The sequence below is a fragment of the Adiantum capillus-veneris genome, chromosome 5 (genome assembly GCF_014529385.1).
Source record: "Adiantum capillus-veneris isolate H3 chromosome 5, ASM1452938v2, whole genome shotgun sequence".
Lineage (NCBI taxonomy): Eukaryota > Viridiplantae > Streptophyta > Polypodiopsida > Polypodiales > Pteridaceae > Adiantum > Adiantum capillus-veneris.
In genome coordinates, this window is record NC_140935.1 from 57,962,474 (window position 1) to 57,973,535 (window position 11,062).

At 41.3% G+C, this 11,062-nt stretch overlaps 1 protein-coding gene across 1 annotated transcript in view; it reads left to right on the plus strand.

The window, feature by feature from the left end:
- LOC147457361 (protein CANDIDATE G PROTEIN-COUPLED RECEPTOR 2-like) overlaps nucleotides 1–7,842 on the plus strand; it is a 46,156-nt gene extending 38,314 nt beyond the window's left edge. The window contains exons 4-8 of the mRNA XM_086512251.1: nucleotides 6,800–6,902; nucleotides 6,985–7,066; nucleotides 7,243–7,251; nucleotides 7,334–7,350; nucleotides 7,470–7,842. Of these exons, the coding sequence (XP_086368377.1) occupies nucleotides 6,800–6,902; nucleotides 6,985–7,066; nucleotides 7,243–7,251; nucleotides 7,334–7,350; nucleotides 7,470–7,644 (386 nt within the window). The 3' untranslated portion in view covers nucleotides 7,645–7,842. The remainder of the gene's footprint in view (nucleotides 1–6,799; nucleotides 6,903–6,984; nucleotides 7,067–7,242; nucleotides 7,252–7,333; nucleotides 7,351–7,469) is intronic.
- Nucleotides 7,843–11,062: the final 3,220 nt, after the last annotated feature.

The following is an 11,062-nucleotide window of genomic DNA, read 5'->3' on the forward strand; positions in this document are numbered from 1 at the left end:
AGGTGATGGTTCGGTTGCAGATAGGAATGGTAGCATCACTTTGATGATGCCAAGGCATTCCCAAAAGGGAGTCACAGCGTCCCAATGTCCCAACTTCATGATGTGGAAGTCAACTTTGCCATGGTACCCCTGGATGGTGGTGGGAAGAGCATTAATAAGAGGAACAACTGTATGGAGATACTTGTAGCACGCTTTGCTTTATTGCCTCCTACAAACTGGTTGTACTCAAAGTAGATATGTGCTTTATTGCCACGTATCTTTCCATAAGCTCTGCATAATTCTTTAGTACTACTGGGTTAGAAACTGCATAGATATCTGGAACAAGTCTCACTGTGGTTTTGGCCTTCTTGGTGGGAGTTTGCTCAAGAATTTTATCCCTTTGTGTGGACAAACATAAGAAGTGTGTCCTGTCAGGAAACATTCGAACACCTGCCTTCTTTTTGAAGAGTTTCTTGTTGGCGAGCAGTAAGGTGAGGTTGTGCAGATGGAGTTTAAGTTCATGAGAATCCGTCGAATTAGAGCGTTGTGGTTGAGGATTTTCTTTAGGAGCGTGTTTTGTTTGATGTGTAAAGTCAAGCCTTCCCTTCATCAATGTGTAACAAACAATAGCATGGTCCATAAGCTCTTGTATGTTAGATGTGCATGGACAGACAGTGTTCTTGAAGTGGAGAAGGTAGTCCAATACTGTAGCACTCACATTGATCCTCCAAGGTTATAGTTTTGAAGAAGGAGATAGACTGATAGATATTTAAAAAGTTTTGATTGTAACCTTCCATGTTCTTAGTGGCTAGCATTTTCAGGTTACCTCATCTTGCAAGAATTTGTACTTCAAATAAGAAGGTCATGTAGTTTCGAGCAAAAGTATTCTTGAAAGCTTGCCAAGTCCTTGCAGCACGAGGCTTTGTGGATAAAGAACTCCACCACTACATAACATTATCTTTAAGGAAAGCGGTTGCTCAAGACATCTTGGTTCCCGAGTGCACATATATTGTCCAACTTTTGAAGAAATTGCAATGCTTTCTTCCGATCTTTCATTGCAGAAAAAGTCTAGAAATTGAAGATATTGGTGGTGTGTCACAATTGTGACTATGTTATAGTATTATATCTACTCCTAGTTGCAGATATGCAAAGTGCCATGCCAAGTAGAACCCCTACGCTTGGATGGTCATGACCCTTGAGCTTCGCCAAAAGCCACAATCCTTGGACGACTGGTCACACCCCTTCGCTCTACGGTTGTGACTCTTCGTCCAATGGTTTTAGCTCTTCGCCGAAAGGATGTGTTTTTACGTCTAAAGTCGCGTCTCTTCACCATGAGACGTGTCTTTTCATTTCTGTCTCTTCGTCTCCTATATAAGGAGCCTATTGTACTCAGTTTTGAAGCATTCATTCAATCAATCAAACACACATTCAGTCTCTTGAGTTAGAGTTTGATCTTAAGTATGAAGTTTTAGTCTTAAATATAGGATAAGCACCACGAATCCTCACAGTGGTATCAGAGCAAATTTTTTCCGGGACCAAGGTTGTGAGCCTCTCACCCTCGCTGCTATGCACTAACCCTCTCCTGGTGTTGTATGGCAGCAGAAGAAAGATGGAATGCAATTTCTCTCTTGATGGTATGAGGTAACTTAAATTTTTTGTTCCATTTATATGAATAAAAGGACAGCAATGCAGCTCTGTGTTGGCATATCGGAGAATTTCGGGAAATTTCCTACTGTGGACTCTTTGCATACCGCATCCCTCGGGTGGTAACCCTTCGAACCCGTCCTCGCACCCCTTCCCATGAACGGGCACACAACAAGCAGCATGCCCTTGTTCTCTGTGTTTGCACACTTTCCAAGGGACGTGCCCCTTTGTGCACCCTTCCCAAAACAATGCACTACTAGGCTGCTGAATCGCTGGGCTGAGCCAAATAGAACCTTTCGCTGGCTGCCTTCGTGACCTTTCACTCGATGTACCCCTTTGTTGGTGCCCTTCACTGAAGAACTACAATCGCTGGCTGCTGAAACAATCCCACGCTGGCAACTCTACAATGCAACTCTTAGCAGCCTTGTTTTGACGTAAAGAAACCAGCAGCGCATAAGTTTTAAGCCTTCAATTTGATTGAGTAAATTGCCCAGTGAACCCCAAAACTGGCTGGCCTGCCCCAAAAATAACTCAATGTGGCATTTTTTAATTGGGGCCAATAACCAGCGCTTTTATATATAAACAAAAAAAACTCACGCTGGCTGTTTTGTGCTGTAATTCAGCAGGGTATACCATTCAAAACGCAAGGACCAGCTTAAAAATCTTTCATTTAAATGGCCGGCCAGCCCCTCAATTTTTTGATCCCTCATGTGAAAACACCCCTACCCAACAAACTTGCGTGAAAAATTAAAATAAACCAATGTGAAGATCAGCCAGCGTTCTCATTTGCCATATGTTGCTCATTCCTTTCTTCAAGCACTGGCCTTGTGCGCTCTCGCCGCGGAAGGGATACTTGTAGTCATAGCCACGGACGACTTAGATGTGCTCGTCCCATTTCTCTCGTATATAGACGAGATTTCGGACACTGTTTCTCCCCCCCCCCCCCCCCCCCCCCCCCCCCCCCCCCCCCCCCCCCTTCGCGCACCCGAAGTGATAAGTATTCCTGATTCCCTAACACCATAGTTGGAACCCGTTTCAAACATAGTTTTAGCTCCTGGAGTACCCGTCCCAGAACTTGCTTCTGCACCTGTTCGAGTTCCCTTTGAGGCGTAACCATGCCGACTTTGAAGATGCCCTTACTCTTATCAAAGGAGTAGATGGCCACACTTTCCACAAGCCTCGCGTCACTTCACACTCGCTTGGATCAGATGTAGACGCAAAACACTTCTCGGAGTTGTCCTACTACTTCTTGGACAACTAATGCTGCTTCTTCACCACCTCTTCTGAAGCTTCTGTGGACGAACAAAACGAACCCGATTCGACTGATGAGATGGACAATCGTGAACTTCAATTACTTCATAAAATTTTTAATGCTGCACAGAAGAAGAAGCTTGATGTTAAATTGTCGGAACTGTATAATGGTCGTCGCGACAAACGCGTGCTGGACAAATGACTGTTCAAAATGGAGGTTTACTTATCAAACACAGATTTGGTCGAGAGTAAAAAAGTTGCACTCGCTAGTTCTCTGCTTAAGAACACAACATTTTTTTGGTGGCAACGATGGGTTGCTGACGGTAAACACACCTTGGGACAAATTCCGGCGCGCTATTCGCAAGGCATTCGAACCTTCCAATGCGGATTTTCATGCCCGGTCCTCTCTTTGCCGCATGAGCCAGACAGGTTCCTTGGCCACGTATATCACAGAGTTTCAGAGACTAATTCTTGAGATAGAGAATCTCAGTCCCTTTGATAAACTACACAGTTTCATTGACGGGCTTGAACCAACCCTAAAGTAGGATGTGCAAAAATACAACCCTACACTGTGGAGCGTCTTGGTGACAATAGGCGTCCTACACAAAATTTTCTCCCGGTGACAGATCTTCAAATAGCGCTCGCTTTTCGCAGCGCGATCGCAGAGAACGCTATAGCCAAAGTCAGTAGCACCAATCTCAGTTCAGACAGCAAGCAAGGGAGCCTTATTCAACTTTAAGGTTCTATTCTCAAGATCAACAATCTCAAAGCAGATCTTCGTCAAATGCTTCACTTGATCGTGGTGAAGGATGCGATTTTTCTTTCTCAAGATCGACTGTTTAATCCTCAGCAAGACTCTTCGTCAAATGCTTCTCGATTTCAAAGAAGGATGGATTATGTACAATTTGCGGTGGTGACCATAGATGGTATCAATGTCCAAAGAAACCAAATCCGTCTAGTTTGAAAAGAAATTCCAACGCAGAAACATCATCGAATTCTGAACAACTAGCTTCTGCTCAAGATAAAGGAAAATCTGTGGTTAATACAATTCATGTCTCAACGGATACGACCATTGTTATGAAGAACGCTCAATGCAATTCTTCAGTTTTGGAGCCTCTCTCAAAGCAAGTTTTGAGCCTTCTTGGAACTCTCAATGGTTGCTCCATCAATGTTTTGGTGGACAGTGGATGCTCTAATAATTTCGTCAACACTCAGATAATTCAACAGCTTGACTGGCCAATTGAGAAGACATTTCACTTGTGTAATGTGGAATTAGCAGATGGATCAATTTTGACTTGTGATGAGACGGTTCGACATTCAAAATTATGCAGATAAAATGGATTTCGAGGTTATGCCTCTATCTTATTACGACATGATTCTTGGTCAGCATTGGTTATTCCAATATGATTCAGCTATTAGCTTTCGAGGACATACTATCAATCTGTTCAAAGATGGATGTGAAGATTTTACACGGGCTTTATCATACGGAAATGGTGATTGAAGCCTCACTTGTACAAGTCAAACAACATGATACCGTTGATTATGAAATGAATATGATCTCCGATGCAGATGCAGAAATTATTATTGATGAATCTTTGAATTTATCAACTTCTCCTAAATCAATTGAGGAAAACACACATGATTTCGAGCAAGAAGTTTTCCCAAGTGATACTTTGTTACCAGACAAAGATAAGGACATAGCTGGAGATTCTGAGTCAGAAGATGATTATGCTTTCTTTGATTCTTTGCTAGATGATGATATGTCAATTGCAAGTCATGAAGTGACAGTTTCTGAAGATGATTCTGAAGAATTTTGGGATTCATTATTGGAAGATGATTACAGCTCAATCCAAAATCCTCTCCAGTGATTCTTAAAGTTGAAGTTACCCCATTTGAAGAGTGCCTTGAGAAGATTTCCTCTTCGCCAAATATTTCTCAGTTATTGGAAGATTTTGAACTAGAAGTCTTACATCACACGAAGGATTTTGAAGATCAACCTCTTGTAACAGTGTCACGTGACACATCCAACCCTATGTGTCCGTGGACAAGCTACAGCATGACAAGGGTTCAGTTCAGTCAAGTCAGTCTAGAATAGGAAGTAATCTGGCACTTTTGTGAGTCTGTTCGGAGACCTACACACCAATTAATCCAAGTAGAATCCGATTTAGGCATGCTTTGCAATGATTTTTCATTCTTAAGGCTTACATGGATTGCGCTTTGCGCCGACACAATAACCGGTTGCAAACGCACTACACACAACACATGAACTGGGCATCTTGATTGAACAATTCTTCATAGAAAGAACATCAACTTAGAGGTGAATAGAGTCCAGACTCCATACAAAAGCTTGGAGCAAGTAGATGATAGATTATGAAGATGGCTTACAAGGCCAAGGCATGTAGAGGCTAGAGTGCTAAATAACAACTGTAAGAGTCACTAGGTGACATGTCAAGACTCAATTACTCATGTGGTGGTGCAATACAAAAAGGGGGCAAAGCCGGTGGCTGCAAAGGAAACATATGTCAAAAACCAATGAGCAATGAGTCACGACTCATGCTTGATGTTCACCTCTGGGTAGGGGTAGAAGAGCATCCCACCTCCCACTCTGTAGTGGTGTCTTGGATGTCATGAATAACATCTCAATCCTCTTGCATAGGCTCATCCTCATGTGTAGATCCTCCTGCCTCTCAAGCACCTTTGCCTGTGCCTTCATCTCCCACTGTAGAAAAGGATCTTTTACTTTGGATGCTGACATGCAAAGCATTCTTAAGTTTGTAACTGGCGGAAATAGGTCCGTAAATTCAACCAAAACGGAATCCAAATAACGTTTTAACGGTTTTTTCACGATCAGACAGAGATGCACAAGTTTTTGATACAATAATATCACTGTTTGAAAAAAGAGAATGACAATGATACGAAAAATCTACAACAATTTTTTAACCCAACAAATTGCAACCTCTACAGTCGGGTCATGAGACAATGCATTGAATTCATTAGCTGAAAGCAAATTCACATCATAATCGGTGGCCGCAGACGAAGGAGATCCCTCTACCGCATGGTTTACACCATCAAGCTTAAAGAAAACTGTATGCAATGCATAATCGATAAAGGACAACCATAAGCTTTTGTGCATCCTTTAAAGTGTGTGATAGAAGCGCTACATCATCTGCATACAACAAACGCATGATTACCGCATTGCAAATAGTAACCTCTTTAATGCCTTCTTGTTGCACAGAGAGAGAGAGAGAGAGAGAGAGAGAGAGAGAGAGAGAGAGAGAGAGAGAGAGAGAGAGAGAGAGAGGTTGGGTTTAAAGCGGAGCCCCGATTTGATTCTCGCTCTTCTGGTGATTGCCTTTTCTTTGTTGTTAGCAGAGCTTCCTGGCTTTTCCTTCTTGGTGTGTCGTACTCTCCCCTTCGCCCTCCTCCGCCTTGCCTCTGCTCTGTGCGTGCCTTTTTTTTAAAGTTTGCTTCTCTTTGTTTCCATTTCTGTATAGTGTTCTCCTGACTGGAATGTTGTTGGGTGGCCTCCTCTTGTAGTAGATTCCCAGCAGTGCCAGTAGTCCTATGATTTGTAACTGTCATTTGCTGTAAATCTGCATCACTGGTTCCCACTATGGTTTGTAGATGTTGAATATCTCAAGGGGCTTTCTCCTCAGTTGTATCTTGTAATTGACCATGCAAGGTTACCCGTCTTAGTTTTAAAAAGTCTTACTGAAAATGGCTGTTATCATCTAATCTAAAGCATTTTTCTGTGGGAGTGCATGCATGCTTCCAAGCTTGCACTATATACCTGGATGCCAACTCCAAACACGAGAAGCAGACTGACCCATATCAGTGTGCAAATACAGATGTGTGTAAAGAAAATGTTGTGCTTATCTTTGAGTCCTTCTGTTGTAACAAGTATTCCTCCTCTTTTCTTTTGCAGCACGACCGACTTTTTACCGTTATGTGGTCATCCTTTTTGTGTTGAATGCTTTGTCAGCTTTTGGCCATGCCCTCATTTGTGTCGGTGCAGACTTTGGCTACTGGTAATGAATGCATTTCGAAATTTTGTAGTTGGTGTTTGCAGCGGACAACAATACTGATCATGGTGTATGTTGTTTCTAACAGCCTACATGGGCTTTCAACGTTCTTCTACAATGGCTTCTACCCACCGCTTCTTTATGCCACCTTTCTCTTGGATTACTTTCTTGTAAGTAAAATTTGGGTTGCCTGTTCAGCATGACACGGTTAGCGAAGTTTTGACATTAACAGTGTTGCTTTAGGAGTTCGCCTTATAAAAGTCGGCATAAGTATAGTCCAGGAAACACCCTTTTTTTTCTTGATGTTTTGATTTGTTAAGGTCTGATTTGGCCAATAATCATGCAGGAGGATGATGTGCATCTAGATGATATCTACTATTCGGAGATGAAGGACGCGGGCTACTTTGACACCTGGGACTGACTCTTGCCACAGGCAGCTTGTTGTACATAGGAGGTGATTTTGTAGATTGTATACCGAGTGGTGCAATGCCACATTCTTTTTCCCCTGCTTTCACCGCTGATCTACGCACGTTTGGTTGTCTGCACCAATCCATTGACGGTACATTGGAATAGTGCAATTTCTATTCTCTTTGGTGTAAAAAGTTCAGAAGCGAGGAGCTTGGCCGCACAGATTTGGATTAAGCGCATGGAGTACTATCTCCCTAGGTGCCCAGATCCTGAAGAGTCCGCTGTTTATCGGCAAGGTGCCATTGGAAAGTGCCTGCCCATCATATGGAGTGAGAGCTGACATCTCCTCTAGGTTTATTATCTTTGGCAACAACTGACGTCCTTTGTATACCTTCAACTGTCCAGAGCAGTACAGTTTTTATACCTGAGACACGGAATGCCATGGGTAAAACGGTATTGGTGTTTCCTTTGTGTAAAAAATGGTAGTTTGACTCGCATCTAGTTTCTATACAGAAAATTCTTTTTCTTTCCTCGCAAATTTACCTTTATGCGCTAGTTGAATTTGTGCTGGTCATTAGACACAGTATTTTACTATTGAGGAGTGGGGTTCTTTTCAGACACTTCAGCCACTACAAAAAAATGCATGGATGTTTGTTTAAGATTTTGGAACCCTTCACATGGACCAAGTATGGAAGTTCTTTGTAAACTATGCTTGCTTGTGCAGAGTGTACATGGATTTGTTGTTGCTAACTTACACGATTTAATGCTAGCCCAGTACTTGGACACTTGAAATGTCTTGAGAAACTTCCACCACCATTTTGTATTTGTTTTGTTCTCAAGATTTTGCTCATAATATAGCTATTTAATGATCTAACATTTGAGAATATTTATCGTGTTTTTAGAGTGCTTCACCCAAGTTAAAGGTACCCCACAATATTATGGTGTTTATTTTGTAGGCGAATAGTTTTACACATGTTTATAAATTGGGAAAATTACCAAAACACCCCTCTAATTTGTGGAAATTCCCAAAATACCCCTCAAATTTCAAAAATTCCCAAAATACCCTTGTATCTATTTTAGCTGGATTGTTCACGATTTCCTAATCTTTATTCTTTTTTGACAATGTATCTCCGTTTTTTAGTGTTTAGCATGTAATTTGTGACAAATTACCTCCCAAAAAAAGACAATTGTGTCTAAAAATAATGAAGCAATTCATCTCCAAAGGCTACATAACCAGCTCAATTTCTAGTTTTAGTATCTTGTATTCATAGACAATTAGTAGTCTTATGAAAGGCTACAATTTTTTTTTAATTTGTAGATAAATGTACTCTCACAACCAGGGGTATTTTGGAAAATTTGAAGGGCATTTGGGGAGAATTTGACAAAATTTGAAGGGTATTTTGGGAATTTCCACAAATTAGAGGGGTATTTTGGTTGTTTTCCCTTATAAATTCTTGTCAATGTAGTTTTTGATCGAACTCTCACGGTTGGATTTTTTTTTTCTTTCTGCGAGGAGGTAAAATTTTCGTGTTTTGAAGCACTTTTGAAGGAATTGGGGTTTTTGTAAATGCAGAGCTATGATCCAGGTTGGTCTATGTACAGGATGAATACAAGCGAGAAAACTCCCTACTTCTGGGGGCTCTGATCTAATTTAAGAAAGTAGACTTTACCCCTCACAACCATAAAAAGGAGGTCAGAGATGCTTTTCAAATATGTGGGGTTAAAAAGGACTTTTCATATGCTCTGCTTGTTTTTGGAGTCCGGATACTGAAAAATTATGTCTAGATGGCTATTTTAGATTTTTAACTTGGGGAAAAGAGAGCTCTGTGCGCTTGTCCAACATGATGAATAAATGGTTAGTAATGAAATTTTATAATGTTGAAGTAGACCTAAGTGCTAGATTATGGTGCATAAAAAAAAATAAAAATTTAAGAGAGATGGGTTGCATCTTATGCAAGCATAAAGAGACGAAACATCATGGGGCGATACATAATGGTATGCGTCATCAATTCTAGGTCATGGGCCTATATGCCGTGTGCTATCTATAGTCTCACACTATCAATGAGCATCAATATCATTAAAACATTATTAATTGATGATGTGTCCACCTTATAAGCAAAAGCATGGACAAAATTGGAGAAATGTATTGTTGAGAAACCTGCTAGATGCTCATGAGTTTGATGATGCCCTCTTTCTTTCTGCTTTTGTTGATGTCTTTTCCTACTTCGCAACTTGCTTTCGCTCGTCGATACTCCATCCTTTGCTGTGTGTGTCAATGTATTTTACTTTCAACCCTGTTGAAATTGTGTAAATGACCTTTCAAAACTATCTGTGGGCAATATTGTGCTGTGAGGCTTGAATTGAATCCTACTAATTGTGGTTGATAACATTTAGCACAAAAAACATGAGATTGCCTTATGTGATGTATACCAATTGTGAGTGATCATATTTAGACCTACAAACATGAAGTCGCCTCATTACAAAAGTAGTTGAAGTTTTTTGGTCCACCAAATCCTACATGCCACTCAATGTGATCACATGCCCGCATGCCGTGTTCTCGTAGATCCCCTCAAAGTTGAGATCTTAGTAAAAAAACGACAAATTGTGTGTGCTGAATAAGGCTTGATCCCCAAACCTCCCAAAGAAACATGCATTGTCTACAGTTGTTGGGAAATGTTATTTTACATTGCTTCAACATACAAACATCCACAACCAAATATGTGAAATTCAATGAGGTTTTTCCCAATTGCCTACCACCACAAACTACTCAAAGCTTTGTGCCATGTAAGCTTCAAAAATACAAACTTGAAGTAGGCCAAATAGTTATTTTCCTTGATCCAAATCAATTTCTAATAAGTTCATGAAAATATCCCATCAAGCTCTTTTGCCCAAAAATGACAGTAAGGGTCCTTTTCCTACACCGTCATGATCGTTAATCGATTGATTCTCCAACCAGCCACCAACTACAACTCGAAAAAACCGGCGGATCCCGAGTTGCTTAACATTCTGGGTGCTGAGTTGTCAGCCTCTTAGCAACCATGACAACGGGAATGGCTGCTGGTCGACCCATTCTGCAACAAACTCCCGATTGCTGCTGGTCGTTTAACCTACAGAATGTTCACCATAGTGTATTGGCCTGTGAAATTCAATCTAAAAATCCCCCCTCCAACCATGGACTATGATATGATGCCATAAAACATGTGATAGCCTATATGCCGTGTGCTATTGTCCACCTAGGTTAGTCAGTTATACGATGGTATATCGCCCATGATGCAGTCCATGGTTAGTAGAGCCTTGTTTTGGTTGAAATGCAATAATAAATTCAAGATTAGCATAGACACGTAAGAGTTTCATCCTTCTCTTACCTCTTGTTGAGAATCTTTGATTGAGATGATTATTGTAAAAGCCTTTTTCTTTTGGGGTTTTTTTGAGGAGGGGGGGGGGAGGGGGGGGGGGGGGGGGGTGGGGGGGGGGGGGGGGGGGGGGGGGATGCTCATTAAGAAACTGCACAAGTGTCGCCCAAAGGAGCTAGCTTGGCTGGTTGAACACTTGACCATCGTGACCTGGGTCATGGATTCAAATGATGTTGCCAAGTGACTTTGGTAGCGTTAACGGCCGTTTGTTTCGACTCGCACAGGATTTGTGCGATTGGAACAAAACAAGAAGAAACTGCACAAGTGTTGTCTTTAATTTTAACTTTTAAAATCGTTTCGAGGTTGGGGCGATTTTACTAAAATCAAACACAACACTTATGCAAT